A 16,733-nucleotide genomic window follows, 5' to 3' on the forward strand; every position below is an offset into this window, starting at 1 on the left:
GTGCCATCCCTCTACACCACCATTTATAAATACACTCCTTCTGCAGAATAATGCTCGCACACAGCAATGTTTGCATCCGGCCAAGTTACTAGATTTATAGCCGTGCATAGCTCAATATGGAGATTGCCATGGCAGGCCTGGATCGCTTTAGCAGTGTCCAGACTGTCATGGCAACCGATCGGAGACCTGCGATTTCAATAAAGCAGAACCTGGTGTGTTCTCTAGAGGGCTTTCATTCTGTCATCTAAAGCCCCTTGAACTCGGCAGTGATATGGAAAATTATTTCGGAGACTACGCCTGAGGAAATACGAGTGCAGAATTATTAGGCAAATGAGTATTTTGACCACATCATCCTCTTTATGCATGTTGTCTTACTCCAAGCTGTATAGGCTCGAAAGCCTACTACCAATTAAGAATATTAGGTGATGTGCAACTCTGTAATGAGAAGGGGTGTGGTCTAATGACATCAACACCCTATATCAGGTGTGCATAATTATTAGGCAACTTCCTTTCCTTTGGCAAAATGGGTCAAAAGAAGGACTTGACAGGCTCAGAAAAGTCAAAAATAGTGAGATATCTTGCAGAGGGATGCAGCACTCTTAAAATTGCAAAGCTTCTGAAGCGTGATCATCGAACAATCAAGCGTTTCATTCAAAATAGTCAACAGGGTCGCAAGAAGCGTGTGGAAAAACCAAGGCGCAAAATAACTGCCCATGAACTGAGAAAAGTCAAGCGTGCAGCTGCCAAGATGCCACTTGCCACCAGTTTGGCCATATTTCAGAGCTGCAACATCACTGGAGTGCCCAAAAGCACAAGGTGTGCAATACTCAGAGACATGGCCAAGGTAAGAAAGGCTGAAAGACGACCACCACTGAACAAGACACACAAGCTGAAACGTCAAGACTGGGCCAAGAAATATCTCAAGACTGATTTTTCTAAGGTTTTATGGACTGATGAAATGAGAGTGAGTCTTGATGGGCCAGATGGATGGGCACGTGGCTGGATTGGTAAAGGGCAGAGAGCTCCAGTCCGACTCAGACGCCAGCAAGGTGGAGGTGGAGTACTGGTTTGGGCTGGTATCATCAAAGATGAGCTTGTGGGGCCTTTTCGGGTTGAGGATGGAGTCAAGCTCAACTCCCAGTCCTACTGCCAGTTTCTGGAAGACACCTTCTTCAAGCAGTGGTACAGGAAGAAGTCTGCATCCTTCAAGAAAAACATGATTTTCATGCAGGACAATGCTCCATCACACGCGTCCAAGTACTCCACAGCGTGGCTGGCAAGAAAGGGTATAAAAGAAGAAAATCTAATGACATGGCCTCCTTGTTCACCTGATCTGAACCCCATTGAGAACCTGTGGTCCATCATCAAATGTGAGATTTACAAGGAGGGAAAACAGTACACCTCTCTGAACAGTGTCTGGGAGGCTGTGGTTGCTGCTGCACGCAATGTTGATGGTGAACAGATCAAAACACTGACAGAATCCATGGATGGCAGGCTTTTGAGTGTCCTTGCAAAGAAAGGTGGCTATATTGGTCACTTATTTGTTTTTGTTTTGTTTTTGAATGTCAGAAATGTATATTTGTGAATGTTGAGATGTTATATTGGTTTCACTGGTAAAAATAAATAATTGAAATGGGTATATATTTGTTTTTTGTTAAGTTGCCTAATAATTATGCACAGTAATAGTCACCTGCACACACAGATATCCCCCTAAAATAGCTAAAACTAAAAACAAACTAAAAACTACTTCCAAAAATATTCAGCTTTGATATTAATGAGTTTTTTGGGTTCATTGAGAACATGGTTGTTGTTCAATAATAAAATTAATCCTCAAAAATACAACTTGCCTAATAATTCTGCACTCCCTGTATTTTCATGATGCAGAAGAGACAGAACTCATCCTGGCAGAACGGAGCTGAAATTTGATTGAGTTAAAGAGATCTGACCATACTTCTCTTACAGGACACGTATTAAGGCATTTGCCTGGATTTGAGGGAGGGGCTGAGGTCCGCCTCCAGCCTATTTAGGGCATCCCCCTTACCTGGCTCCTGCACCGTCTGAGCTTTGTGAGAGAAAGTCGCTTGTTGGAGTTCTGAGGAATTTACCTGCGAGCCGCTGATTTTCTGAGAGCTTTCGTCGCCGTCTGGTTCTGGTTTTGGAGCATTGCTGTTCTTTTCCCAGCTTCACTCGGTTCACTGTGGGTCGCGTTTGCCCGTCAAACTGTGAGTTATTTCGTGCGGGTCAGCAGGGCCTCATGTTTGCCCCTGTACCGGTTCATCTCATTTCATCAATGCGCACCAATGTCACGGTTTTCATGCAAGTCACCAGCATTCATTTCTGTCACACCTGTTTCATGCGTATTCATTCACAAACCGCACCACCATTCCGGTCAACAGCTCTGGCAGCATGCGGCCAATGGTTCGTGGATTAAATCCCCCCCTTTTTCTGTGGTTCTTTTCACACACACTGCATCCATGTCACGGCTGCTCGCAGCAATCACCGGCAGCTCATTGCTCATGCCTATTACTGGCATCTCCCCACAGGACCGTCACTCCGGTCAGCTCCCTGATGGTTCCAGCCATTCCCCATTTTCTGGTCATTTCATTGCACCCCTCAACATTCGACATTCATGCCCTCCTCCCCCTCCCCTCCTCGTATTCATGTACACAGCACAGGGGCCAGCTGCGGTACACCCCCTATTCATTCTCAACCTCCACTGGGCTTACCGCTGCACTGACATCCCCTCCCCACCGCCTCCTGCCTGGTTACCGCTCCTCCTGCCGCGCGGCCGGGCCGCGTCCTGGTGCCTGGTCTGCGCATGCGCGGCCGGGGTTCTGCGCATGCGCGGCATTTTCGTCGGCGCATGCGCGGTGTCCCGGCGGCCGTGGGGGGACTTCGGACGAATGGGATCAAAATAAATGGGTTTTGTTTTCCTATGCTCCAAGGGTTACTCCTCACAACAATCACATAAACTGCAAGCATGATCTTCATGTTTCACTTACTTCACCAACAACGTTCATAGCCCCCCCCCCCCCGGATATTCTCGTGCGCAGCTACAAGGGGCCAGCAGCGGTGCAACCGGCACACCCCCTATTCATTCCAACCTCCTCTGGGCTGACCGCTGCGCAGACATCCCCTCCCAACCGCCTCCTGCCTGTTTTACCGCTCCTCCTGCCGCACGGCCGATGGCGCCCGGCTGCGTCCTGGTGCCTGGTCTGCGCATGCGCGGCGATTCCGTCGGCGCGTGCGCGGTGTCTCGAGTGGCCTCAGTATCCCCTTGCGCCAAATCATAGGTAGAGCCTCTCAAAGCCGCTTGGCAATTAGCAGGGCCTCATCTGTCACCATGCAAGTGTAATTTTTTCGCCGTTCGGCCTAGCTAGCCAGCACGATCCCGCGTGTCCTCAAACTAATCAACTTTTTTATTTTAGTATGTCGCTGGATGGGTTAGAAAACTTCTCCCTACCTGGCACCCCTGCTAGATCTGTCACTGCTACTCCGGGAGACGATCTAGCCAGTCCAGCGTCCATCCGGTCCTGGACAATTCCACGCATCACGGCGGAGTTGAGGAAACGGCATGTTCCCTTCCCCGCCACGGCAAGGAAAGCGGAACTGTTCCGGCTGCTGCGCGCATCAACCAATAACAGGGATGCGGGGGAAGGACCCAGCCAGTCCGGCACCGGGGACATCCATGCCATGCTGGCCTCTCTGATGACATCTATGTCAACAGTCAACGCCAGGTTGGAGAGGCTAGAATCGGTCACCACGACCCTCTCCTTGGCAGGTCCGCCACCGGCGGCATCACCGGCACCGGCCGGTTTACCGGGGATCACGCCGTCCATTAGCGTGGAGGACCAGGAAGTCAACCCGGCGCATATGATTCCTGAGCACTTGAAACGGGATATCCTGGAAGGTAAGGATGTAAACCTGGCCTCCCTTCTGATTGCCTCCCAGGACGTGGTTGAAAACACGACTTACGCCTATGACGAGGTGTCAGTTGTGGTCAAGTCCAGGGATGCCCGGCTCAATAGGAAATTGACCATTCCCGAATTCGTGTTGGCCTTCGGAATCTATAGAGAGGTCATCTGTGCGGTCTACCCCAACAGAAGGGAGGAATTCGACCTCTACTTACACAAACTGGTGGACTTGGGCAACAAATACGGAGGGTCAGCGTTTTATGACTATCACAGGTCTTTTTCGGCGAAGGTGGCGGGGGCTTTCTCCCAGTACGGAGTCCGCTCCAACTGGGCGAAGATCGACACAGTCATATTCTGTCGCCACTTCGCAGGCCTTAGGACCCCAGCCTGTGCGCACTGCTCCTCCACGGCCCACACCACCAATTTCTGCCCGAACACGTCGGTCAGACAGGGCCTCTCCCAGGCAGCTGGTCTCTCCGGGGTCCCGGAAAGACTGGCCCGGGACAAACTGGGTCGGCCGATCAAATTTCTAGGCAAATCCATGATTTGCAATAATTTCAATGAGGGGTCCTGTAATTACAACGGGTGTAAGTTGTTACATATATGCACCAAATGTTTCCGGGCACATGCCAAGTCCATGTGTCCAAATAAAATGTTTACAAAACCGTATCTAACAACCATCAACATGCCAGTTTTTACCGCGCTCATGTCGCAACACCCCTCCAGGCATCTCTCAGATTTCCTCATTTCAGGGTTGACAGAAGGATTCCACACGGGCATCCTGTATATGCCAACTGGCACCCTGGAATGTCCCAATCTTCTATCCGCTCTACACAACCCCACCGCCATTAACGCCCTCATAGCCCAAGAAGTAACGGAGGGTTTTGTGCTAGGTCCTTTCAAGACTCCCCCATTCGCCACATGGCGCACCAACCCCATTGGCATCGTCACTGGGAAATCTTCCCAGAAACAGAGGCTCATCATCGACCTATCGGCGCCTCACAGGACAGGCAACCCCAGTCTCAACTCCCTCATTCCCTCGGAGGAATTCTCTCTGCAGTACACCACCATAGATCACGCCATCACGGCCATCAGTCAAGCAGGGGTGGGGGCGTGGCTCAGCAAAACCGACATCGCCAACGCCTTCAAATTACTACCGATTCACCCTACACTGTGGCACCTGCACGGCATCAAGTGGTCAGGGGATTATTATTTTTTCTCCCGATTGACCTTCGGGTCCAAAAGCAGCCCGGCCATCTTCGACGTGTTTGCAGAAGCATTATGCTGGTTGCTATTGAATGTAGCAAGATGCCCGCTGGTTTTACATTACCTTGATGACTTTCTATTGGTGGAAGGAAACACTTCCCCTCCTTCCAGCCTCAGAGCCACCATCAAGCTGTTCAAGGAACTGGGGGTCCCCCTCTCCACCAAGAAGACAGAGGGGCCGGACACGATCATCACCTTCCTGGGTATCCAGTTGGATTCAGCTTCAATGCAAGCCAGTTTGCCGTCCGGGAAAATCCAGGACATTCTCACCCACATAGACGGCTATCTTCAACTCGGCACCTGCAACCGCAGAGAACTACAGTCCCTGCTGGGCTCCCGGAACTTTGCCATGCGCATCATACCCCAGGGTCGCTCATTTATTTCACGGCTTCTGCACCTCTTCCCCTTGTTCCTACACGACTCGCACAGATTGTCCCTGGATGCCCACGCTGCGGCTGATCTGGGAATGTGGAGGAGATTTCTGTCCACCTGGAATGGCAGGAGCTTGTTTCTTCCTCAGCTGTCGGACTCTTCCCCCTCTATCTGGTCAGATGCAGCATCTACCACAGGCTTTGCGGCCATATTTGGGGACGATTGGCTGTGGGGCAGCTGGCCTCCTGAGGTCCAGGGTCTGGAAGGATTCTCCACTACCTCAGCGCTTTTTGAGATCTATCCCATCGTAGCGGCTGCCGTGGCGTGGGGTCATTTATGGGCAAATCTGGCGGTCCGCTGCTACTCAGACAACCAAGCAACCTGCCAGATCATCAACAAAGGTCGTTCTAAATCCCTCACAATCATGAGGTTCATGCGAAGACTTACTTGGCTGGCCGCCTGCAATAATTTTTTCTTGCATTGTTTCCATGTCCCGGGGGTGTGCAATTCGGCTGCTGACAATTTATCTCGCTTCAAATTTCAGGCATTTCATCAGGATCTCCCATCAGCATCACCCACTGCCTCCAGCACCCCGTCATTTCAGCAACTCATTCTGGACTAGAGGCCATCATGCGGCATGGCCAGTCTTTGTCCCACTTTTCACTATCAGTTAATACACATAGAACATACAACAGAGCGTTCACGCTATTCAACAGATTCCTGGTAGAACACAACATCACGCACCCTTTCATCATGACGTCTGTTTTGGGATTTGCTTCTTTCTGCCACCTCAAACTCAAAATGTCATACAACACCATCAAACTATATCTTACTGGCATTCAACATCATATGCTAATCTTGCACCCTAACTACACCAGCTTCATGGCCTCCCACCAAATCAAAACAATACTCAGAGGCATTCAGAAGACGGAACCCGCACGTCCAGCCCAGAGGCTGCCCATCAACAGTCATGTTTTCAAAGCATTATCCGACTTGCTGGACGCCACGCCTTTTGATACAAATACCAACGCTGTCATCAAAACGGCAATTTACCTAGCCTTCTACGGGTTCCTGAGGCCCGGGGAATTCACTACAACCTCCACGTCCCAAACCTCACCTTGTCTTCTTGTCTCCCACTCATCTAAACACCTGGATCACTACGTCCTGACCTTACCTCACTCCAAGAGTAGTCAGCATTCACCCGTCAACATCTCATATTACCCCACGCACAACAAATGGTGTCCGGTGAGGGTTCTGGACACCTACAGTCAGCTTCACAAGTTCCTACCCTCTCAACCGCTACTCCAACTTCATGGGTCGGTGCTCACCACGACCACCTTCATGATCCATGTCAGGTCATTTCTCACCCAACTGGGCCTCAACGCTGCCAACTACTCAGGGCACTCCTTTCGCATCGGAGCTGCATCCACGGCCTCCAGTGCCAACATCCCTACTCATGTCATCAAGAAATTGGGGCGCTGGAAGTCATCCGCTTACGCACGATACATTCCCAATCCAGCGCAAGAATTGAGAGTGGCTTTCCAAAGCATGACGGGTTGAGCTATTCATGTATTTATTGGCTACAAATAAACGGGTTTATTTCCATTTTTGCCCTCTTCTTTCTTAGGCCTACCTCATCCTCGGTTTCGGCACACCACAACCGACTGCATTTCTTTCCCTGCATTCCAGGGTTCTTCACTGTACTACCGTAAGCACCTAACACAAGTATTAAGGCATTTGCCTGGATTTGTGGGAGGGGCTGAGGTCCGCCTCCAGCCTATTTAGGGCACCCCCCTTACATGGCTCCTGCACCGTCTGAGGTCTGAGCTTTGTCCCTCCCACCACTCCACTCATTTACAACTCATTTCTTTTATGTCTTTTCCTTGGGTGGGCCCTCTTCTTTCTTAGGCCTACCTCATCCTCGGTTTTAGCACACCACAACCGACTGCATTTCTTTCCCTGCATTCCAGGGTTCTTCACTGTACTACCGTAAGCACCTAACACAAATCTGGATAAATATATAGGGGCACCTTTATTAAGACTAGCGTTTTAGACACCGGTCTTAATAAGCCCTATACCGCCGGAGTAATGAAGAGCGCAAGTATCTACATAACTTTGATGGGTCCTAATTTAGGCGTATTTTTGTTTAATAAATGACCCCTATAGAGTCCTTCAGACACATGGCAAAATCCACCATCATCGATAGAGGCAACTGACAGACATATGCTACTATACAAATAAAAGTCAGACCCAACACACGTATTCTAAAGAACCTGGTTTCTGTCCAACCTACAATACCATTTGACTTGATAAAAGAAACGCCAAGAGTACTGACATTTTACTTCCTTCCCAAGATTTAGGGAGACTAATATTCCTAACTGTGTACACCCTCATTGAGATGGTGCTTCCTTCAGGAGGAAACTGTCCTACAAAACTGAGGGAACTATCCTGGCCACCATAAATGTTTAATCTTTATATTCCACACCAGGGAGGGTTAATAAAGAATAAAAAAAAAACTAGCTCTGAATCTGTGGTGGAGCTTACAAAATTCATCCTCACCAATAGCAACTTTTCATTTGGTGACTGCGTGTACCTACAGAAGACTGTTACAGCAATGGGAGGTACAGTGGCACCACAATATGGTAATCTATTCATGGCCACCTCGAGTGACTTTCTGTCCTCCTGCCCCATCAAACCTTTAGCTTTCTATTGTTTTATTGATATAATAATCATTTATACCGATTTCTGAACAACAACTGAAAACATTCCAGTCACTTTCATCCCACCCATACCGCCACCACTGCTGGATCCTATGATGGGATCAGGAGGCATCCCAGAATAGATGCCAGCTGTATCTAGCAGTATTTCTCTGTCCAACAGCCGGAATTTGTCCCGGAAAGCTGGCGGCATCCGGCCATGCCGGATTCAGTAAACTCCTGCAGACTGTTTCTCTGCTGAGATAGACTACTGGATTTTGTGCTGACGGACACTGAAGTAATGCGTCCTTCAGAACTCTTGGGTTCATCACATTAAGTGGTCAAAATACTTTCACGCTTCTTATCTATAACTGCTACAGTAAAATACTCTTATTGCTGTGCTTCACATCTTATGTCTAATTTACGGTAGGTTCACATCTGTTACACTGTGTTTCAGTAGTCTGTTCCAGCAGGGGAGCAGATTACCAGAATTATTGTGTCCGGCATAGCTGGACATGGCCGGGATCCCTATTCACTATGCCTGCCCAAAAAAAAAACTGCTGCATGCGGTGTTATTACTGTGGCAGAAAGCTGGCTTTTACGCTGGGAAACCACTGGTTTCCATTATAATGAATGGGGATCTGGCAATGTCCGGCTATGCCAGATACAACTACTCTGGTAGTCTACTCCTCTGACCACTGTATTCACCAGATATGAACAGAGACTCATCTTACTATTCCTGTGTACTTTTCTGTTTAAATATGTGCCTTCAGATACTGTTATACCATGCCTGTTAAGGAGACCTGAGTAGTCTTCAAAGCTTGTCATTTTGCCACCATTAGAGTGGTTTTACGGGATTTTAATATTGATGACCTATCCTCAGGTAATGAAAGGATGGCGGCACGTGGCCTTCCCTTCAACCAGCGGATTGGCGGTGGTGCCGGATTTCTGCCGATCTGATCCTTAGAATAGGTCATCAATATTAAAATCCTGGAAAACCCCTTTAAAATGTACCAGTGACTAAGGAGTCTCATTTTTGAATATTTTCTTATGATTTGTTAGCAGTGGGAACATCCTGTCACAGCCTGGTGTTAAACATGAAGAGATTGATGCAACAACTCTTCAAAGGATGAAACAAAGCATTGACTCTTCAGGTACGTCAACTGAGAAATTTCTAGATTTAAATACAATTGTTCCATTGTCTTATTGGTTGTGTTATTAAAGTCTTATTGGTTGTGTTATTAAAGTCTTATTGGTTGTGTTATTCTGATCTGATCGATGGTGCTGCTGTGGATGGGCCAGCGCCTCTACATAACTTCCGCGGATCCACCGCCAGCGCAGGGCCTAATTAAGACTGGTGTCTAAAACGCTGGTCTTAATGAATGTGCCCCAAAGTGGTAGACCTCGAGTCCCGAGGCAGTTACAGTTTCAAACTGGCATCAGTTAAAGAACTGTACATTGGGAACTTTATGAACGTTTCATTATTTTTGTTTTAGCATGTTTTCGATATTTAAAAACATTTTTTAGTATTTTATTATTGCAGGTGCTGATCAAGACATAAATTATATTGTGATAGACCAGTTCCAACCAACGTTTGGACCAGCAGTAAGTAAATGCATATTGTTATTTTTTAAATGAATGTTTTTGTTAATAAAATTTGAGAGGCCAACAGCACCAAAAGGCAGGACTATGCAGTCTACTAAGGGGTCATTGGTGTCCTTTTTGGGTTTATTTTACGACATTAACTGTGTAATATGAATGAAATGTTAACTTTATTCTGTGGGTCAGTATGATTAGGACAATACCAAATGTATACAGTCTTATGTTTTGCTAGTTTTTTTTTGGTCAACAATTTCTGAGTCATACGGCACTTTTTCTGTTTTTCAGAACGTGTTGAGGGCATGTTTATTTGTGGACTGAATTGACACTTTTATTGGTACAATTTTAGGATAGATATGTCTTTTATACATTTATGGCATATCCTTATTTGACGGGTTGTTTACCCATTTTGGACTTTCTGGCAGACCCCTCCCCCAATGCGGGTGGACTTGTAGAGGTACCTGTACCTTGCTGCTGGGTTCCAGCTCCTCTGCTGCCACTACAGACATCCGGTCTCTCCATGTCCAGATCCGGTTTTACATGCCATGTGGCCTCTGAAGCCAATAACTGGCAGCAGTGGTGACATGTCTCTCATACATCATGTCACTGGGTCATGTGACACATAAGGGACATGTCACCACTGCAGCCAGTCATTGGCTGCAGCGGCCGCGAGACCCATGTCAAACCTGATGTTGACTTGAGTAGACCAGAGATATACAGTGGTGGGGGGAGAGCGAAGAAACCAGAATCCAGCTGCGGGGATCAAGTAAGTATGATTCCCTCTCAGGTCGGGCCACTCTGGAGGGGGGCGAGGAAGCTCTGTCCAAAAGACCCCTGAGGAGTAAACAAACCCTTTAAGTTACATGCCGACATTGAGAGAAGTTTTTTGCAAAATTATCCTATTTTTCTTTAGATACAATTGTTCATAGCCTATTTACCTAAATTCATATCTTTTAGTAGATATGGCGATATTCCAATTAAAAAAATTATGGCATGTCTTCATGACATGTATGTATCTCAGGAACAGTCTTCCTGTGCCTTCCCATCCTTCTGCTGTCAATAGAGGTAGATGGCGGCACAAAATAACTGAATAAGGCCTCATTTGGGCGGCCGTGGCCGTATTGCGGCCCGCAAATGGGTCTGCAATTCCGGAGACGCGGAATGGAGTCACGGAGCGGAACTTTGGAAGAGTGCTTCCATGGTGTTTCTTTCCGTTGTTTCGCACCGCAAATAAATATGACATATTTTTTTGCAGTGCGGACAGACCACGGACTCATTCAAGTTGAATGGGTCCAGCAAGCTACATGGATGTTGCCCGCAATTGCGGTCCCCAATGCACAGAACGGCCGCCCAACGGCTGTGTGCATGAGGCCTAAGAATGCGTGCCCACATCTGCATTCACAGCAGGACATAGGATGCCCATTCTCAAGATAGATGCTGATCATAGAGTTGGAACCCAACCCGCACCTATTGGATATTTATGGCTGATCCTGGTAAATATATATATATCTACAGTTGCAAGAAAAGTATGTGAACCCTTTGGAATGATATGGATTTCTGCACAAATTGGTCCTAAAATGTGATCTGATCTTCATCGAAGTCACAACAATAGACAATCACAGTCTGCTTAAACTAATAACACACAAAGAATTAAATGTTACCATGTTTTTATTGAACACACCATGTAAACATTCACAGTGCAGGTGGAAAAAGTATGTGAACCCTTGGATTTAATAACTGGTTGAACCTCCTTTGGCAGCAATAACTTCAACCAAACGTTTCCTGTAGTTGCAGATCAGACGTGCACAACGGTCAGGAGTAATTCTTGACCATTCCTCTTTACAGAACTGTTTCAGTTCAGCAATATTCTTGGGATGTCTGGTGTGAATCGCTTTCTTGAGGTCATGCCACAGCATCTCAATCGGGTTGAGGTCAGGACTCTGACTGGGCCACTCCAGAAGGCGTATTTTCTTCTGTTTAAGCCATTCTGTTGTGGATTTACTTCTATGCTTTGGGTCGTTGTCCTGTTGCAACACCCATCTTCTGTTGAGCTTCAGCTGGTGAACAGATGGCCTTAAGTTCTCCTGCAAAATGTATTGATAAACTTGGGAATTCATTTTCCTTCGATGATAGCAATCCATCCAGGCCCTGACACAGCAAAGCAGCCCCAAACCATGAAGCCCCCACCACCATACTTCACAGTTGGGATGAGGTTGTGATGTTGGTGTGCTGTGCCTCTTTTTCTCCACACATAGTGTTGTGTGTTTCTTCCAAACAACTCAACTTTGGTTTCATCTGTCCACAGAATATTTTGCCAGTACTGCTGTGGAACATTCAGGTGCTCTTGTGCAAACTGTAAACATGTAGCAATGGACAGTAGTGGCTTCCTCTGTGGTATCCTCCCATGAAATCCATTCTTGTTTAGTGTTTTACATATCGTAGATTCGCAAACAGGGATGTTAGCATATCCCAGAGACTTTTGTAAGTCTTTAGCTGACACTCTAGGATTCTTCTTCACCTCATTGAGCAGTCTCGCTGTGCTCTTGCAGTCATCTTTACAGGACGGCCACTCCTAGGGAGAGTAGCAGCAGTGCTGAACTTTCTCCATTTATAGACAATTTGTCTTACCGTGGACTGATGAACAGCAAGGCTTTTGGAGATACTTTTATAACCCTTTCCAGCTTTATGCAAGTCAACAATTCTTAATCGTAGGTGCTCTTTTGTGCGAGGCATCATTCACATCAGGCAATGCTTCTTGTGAAAAGCAAACCCAGAACTGGTGTGTGTTTTTTTATAGGGCAGGGCAGCTGTAACCAGCACCTCCAATCTCATCTCATTGATTGGACTCCAGTTGGCTGACACCTCACTCTTGGAGATGTCATTAGTCTAGGGGTTCACATACTTTATCCACCTGCACTGTGAATGTTTACATGGTGTGTTCAATAAAAACATGGTAACATTTTATTCTTTGTGTGTTATTAGTTTAAGTAGACTGTGATTGTCTATTGTTGTGACTTAGATGAAGATCAGATCACATTTTATGACCAATTTGTGCAGAAATCCATATCATTCTAAAGGGTTCATTTTTTTTTGCACAGATATTCATACAGGCAGTATTCCGTATGTAGTGCTATAGAAACTTTGGGGGAGTTTATCAAGCCCTTCACTTGAGAATGTGTCTTCAAAATGTCACAAAATAGGGCATTTTGATTTTTTTGTCACTTGTGCAAATATTTTGCAACATTTTCATTTGTACACCACTTTACATCATTTCATATTTGAAAAATGGGTGGAAAAGTGGGTGTGGTTGACTATTTTAATTAGTTTTAGATTTATCGCTGTTGGGCGGTGGTGTAGAAAACTGGTGTACCATTTCTACACAAAAGATGCTCCAAATTTGACAAGCATTGCATGATTTGATAAACTTAGTGCAAAGTACGACAACTCAGACTCAAGGAAAACTGACTTCAAATGTTACCTTCATGTTAAATAACCCCGTTTTTTAAGCATCAGTAAGTTTTGAAGTGTAACTGCCATTTTTTTTGTTCTAAATGTGTACGGTCAGGGATAGGAAATGTTTTCCTTATGTACTTTATTGTTTTTATTTCTCGCTTGTATCATTGGGGGACACAGGACCGTGGGTATTTGCTGCCACTAGGAGGCGACACTAGGCTAGAAAGAGATTGCTCCTCCTCTGCCAGCTATACCCTCCCCAGCCAGGAGAGAGCATATCAGTTTTTAGCTTAGTGTCACAGGAGGCAGACCTCCCTGCATATTGCAGGGTGGCTTTTTATGTAATTCTCTTTATTTTTTTCCTTTTTCTTTCTCCTTAGGATGGGAAACAGTCACCTAGCCTCTCTGTTTTCCCAGGGTGTATAGCGGTGTCTGATTCCCTCACTGACCATCCTCCCCCTAAGAAGCCAATGTGGACCAGGGCAGCATCGCTCCCCTGCTTCCCCCCAGCCTAAGGGTCACCCATATCTCCAAGCCCTCTGTTCCAGCTTCCTGCCAGCTATGTGCCAGTGGCTGAAGGGGTGACCCTGCTGGTTCTGCCGGATGAAGGAGGAAATGGACAGCATCAGGTGGATGAGTATACGTCCCGCCATGCCTCCCCGCTCCGATGAGCGTTCCGTCCCTATAGCTGAAAATAGGGTCTGCCGCGGGCGGCAGTGACTCCGGCTCTGGTCCTACTTCCTCTGGCGGCTGATCGGCATACTCAGTGGTCGGCCGCGGCTCAAATTTAGACCCTAGCTTTACACCCGGACAGGCCACATGTGGTACCTCCCTCTGAGAGGAAGGGGCAGGGCTTCGCTTCCCGCCACAGCAGCAGGCTGTTCCTTCTCTTCTTCCCGCGCTTCTGTTGCTGCAACTGCGTCTCGGGAGGAGCATAGGACCTGGATAGCCTCTGTTTGCTGGTAGGACGTTCTTTACTCTCTCCCCAGCCTTGAGTCGGTCATTTCTTTGAGTCACGCTCGGACATATCCTCCATTTCTGGGGACGTCCTGTCCGAAGGGGAGATTGGTGATTCACTATCTGACATGGATTCGGAACAATCTTCTAAAGATTGCTGTCCAGGACACGTTCCAGGTGCAGGACGACCCTCCCTCCACTAGCCAGGGAGTGTCCTTTCTCCGCTCCAGGCAAACTCCAAAAGTGTTTCACTTGCATGATGACTTTTCTGTTGTCATTGCCAAGGCCTGGGACCACCCAGATCGTCTCTTTGCCCCGCCTAAGCGACTTGATTTACTATATCCCTTCCCGGCTTAGTCCGTAAGTAAATGGGCTTCCCCCCCCCACCCAAGGTGGATCCTCTGGTTGCACGTCTGGCCAAAAACACCGCCATTCCGGTAGCTGACGGCTCCTCCCTCCAGGATCCACTACACTGTCTGATGGAGACAGTGTCTAAGTCCCTGTTTGCAGCAAGTGGCTCAGCTCTGCTTCCCATTTTCGCCTCCGCTTGGGTAGCTAAGGCGGTCTCTCAATGGGCGCTCCGTTTGCATTAGAGTTTGGCGAAGTACCTCCCCCTAGCGGAGCTCCAGTCCCAAGCTCTGCAGATTGCTCAGGCAGGGAAGTACCTTTGTGAGGCTTCCTTGGACGCGGGTACTTTAGTTGCCCACTCTTCCGCCCTCGACATCACCTTTTTGGTTGCCGTTTGTTTGGTACCTGTCTGGATGAGATGATCTCAGAGGCTACGGACGGGAAGAGTACACACCTTCCCCAGAATAAGTCCAAGCGTACCCCTCCCGCTAGGTCCTCGTTTATACGGGGACATTCCTTTCGCTGCACCTCCGGTACATGGCCAGCTTCAGGGGTGTCTCCTGCTGCTACCACACAGGAACAGAAGAAAAGGCCGTTCTTTAAGTCTCAATCGGCCTGGAGGCCAAAGACTCAATCCTCCCATTCCTCGGCCACCAAACAGGCCTCTGCATGAAAGTGCGCCCCCACCCTCGCGGGTGGGGGGCCGTCTCCTCCTTTATCAGGGGATTTGGTGGGGCCACATCTCAGACGCATGGGCACTCGAAGTAGTCACATCAGGTTACAAAATCGAGTTTACCTCCCCCTCCCCCGGAGCGCTTCTTCCGGTCCCAGGTACCCAAGGAGGCAGAAAGGGCCTCCGCCTTATTCCAGACAATTCATTCCCTCCTAGCTTGAGGAGTGATCTCCCCGGTCACTCGGACAGAAAAATTTGCAGGGTTTTATTCAAACCTGTTTGTGGTTCCAAAGAAAGAGGGTTCAGTCCGGCCAATTTTGGACCTCAAAGTGTTGAACCAATTCCTCCGGGTTCAATACTTCCGGATGGAGTCCCTTCGCTCCGTCATTGCTTGACTAGATCAGGGAGGATTCCTTTCCTCCCTAGACATTCAGGATGCGTACCTACACGTCCCCATCACCCCGGCACACCAGCGCTTTCTCCGTTTCGCTTCCAGTTTGTCACCCTCCCCTTTGGGCTGGCAACTGCACCGCGAGTCTTCACGAAGGTCCTCGCTCCCCTACTTGCTCTGCTTTGTTCCAGGGGCATCACCTTGAGTATCTACCTGGACGACATTCTGGTAAAGGCAGCAACCTTGGCTCAGAACGAGGCCAGTCTTCATATCACCTTGGATACCCTCACTCAGTTCGGTTGGCTGGTGAATTTCTAGAAGCCCTCCCTGGCCCCTGCCAGATGACTCGCGTTCCTGGGGATGACCCTGGACATGGAGGAGGCGTTGATCCACCTCCCTGTGAACAAGCAGCTGGCACTCCAGCGGTCAGTTCGTCTGCTTCTCCATCGCAAACGCCCATCTTTCCGTTACTGTATGCAAGTCTTGGGGGCTATGGTCACTTCCTTCGAGGCGATTCAATTTGCACAATTTTTCTCCCGTCGGCTCCAACTAGGGATCCTGACTCGTTGGGACAAATCACTGACTCCCTGGACCGTCACATCGTTCTGCCCACACAGGTGCGTCTAGCTCTCAGGTGGTAGCTCCGGACCCCGACTTTGCAGTTGGGGAAGTCTTTTCTCCTGGTCTCGTGGACAATCATTACCACCGATGCCAGCATTCAAGGATGGGGAGGAGTCTTCCCTCCCAGGAAGGTCTAGGGCTTATGGTCTCAATCGGAGTCCAATCAACATCTTGTCTCTCCCTTCTCCATTGGGCCCCTCTTCTGAAGGGCCAGCCATTACGGATTCAATCCGACAATGCCACGGCTGTGGCTTATATCAACCACCAGGGGGGTACCTGCAGCCCTGCGTTAAGAGAGTCGGCAAAAATCCTGAGGTGGGCGGAGCTACATGTCCCAGCTCTTTCAGCAGTGTTCATTCCGGGAGTGGAGAACTGGGCGGCGGATTTCCTCAGCCGGACGACTCTGGACCCGGGGGAATGGTCCCTGCACCCGGAGGTGTTCG

General features: G+C 48.3%; 1 protein-coding gene across 1 annotated transcript in view; it reads left to right on the forward strand.

The window, feature by feature from the left end:
• The window catches only part of EXD1 (exonuclease 3'-5' domain containing 1), a 104,496-nt gene that overhangs the window by 13,541 nt on the left and 74,222 nt on the right, over window positions 1-16,733 (forward strand). Inside the window, exons 3-4 of the mRNA XM_040411815.1 lie at window positions 9,311-9,402; window positions 9,792-9,853. Of these exons, the coding sequence (XP_040267749.1) occupies window positions 9,378-9,402; window positions 9,792-9,853 (87 nt within the window). The 5' untranslated portion in view covers window positions 9,311-9,377. The remainder of the gene's footprint in view (window positions 1-9,310; window positions 9,403-9,791; window positions 9,854-16,733) is intronic.

The sequence above is a fragment of the Bufo bufo genome, chromosome 11 (assembly GCF_905171765.1).
Source record: "Bufo bufo chromosome 11, aBufBuf1.1, whole genome shotgun sequence".
In the NCBI taxonomy this organism is placed as follows: domain Eukaryota; kingdom Metazoa; phylum Chordata; class Amphibia; order Anura; family Bufonidae; genus Bufo; species Bufo bufo.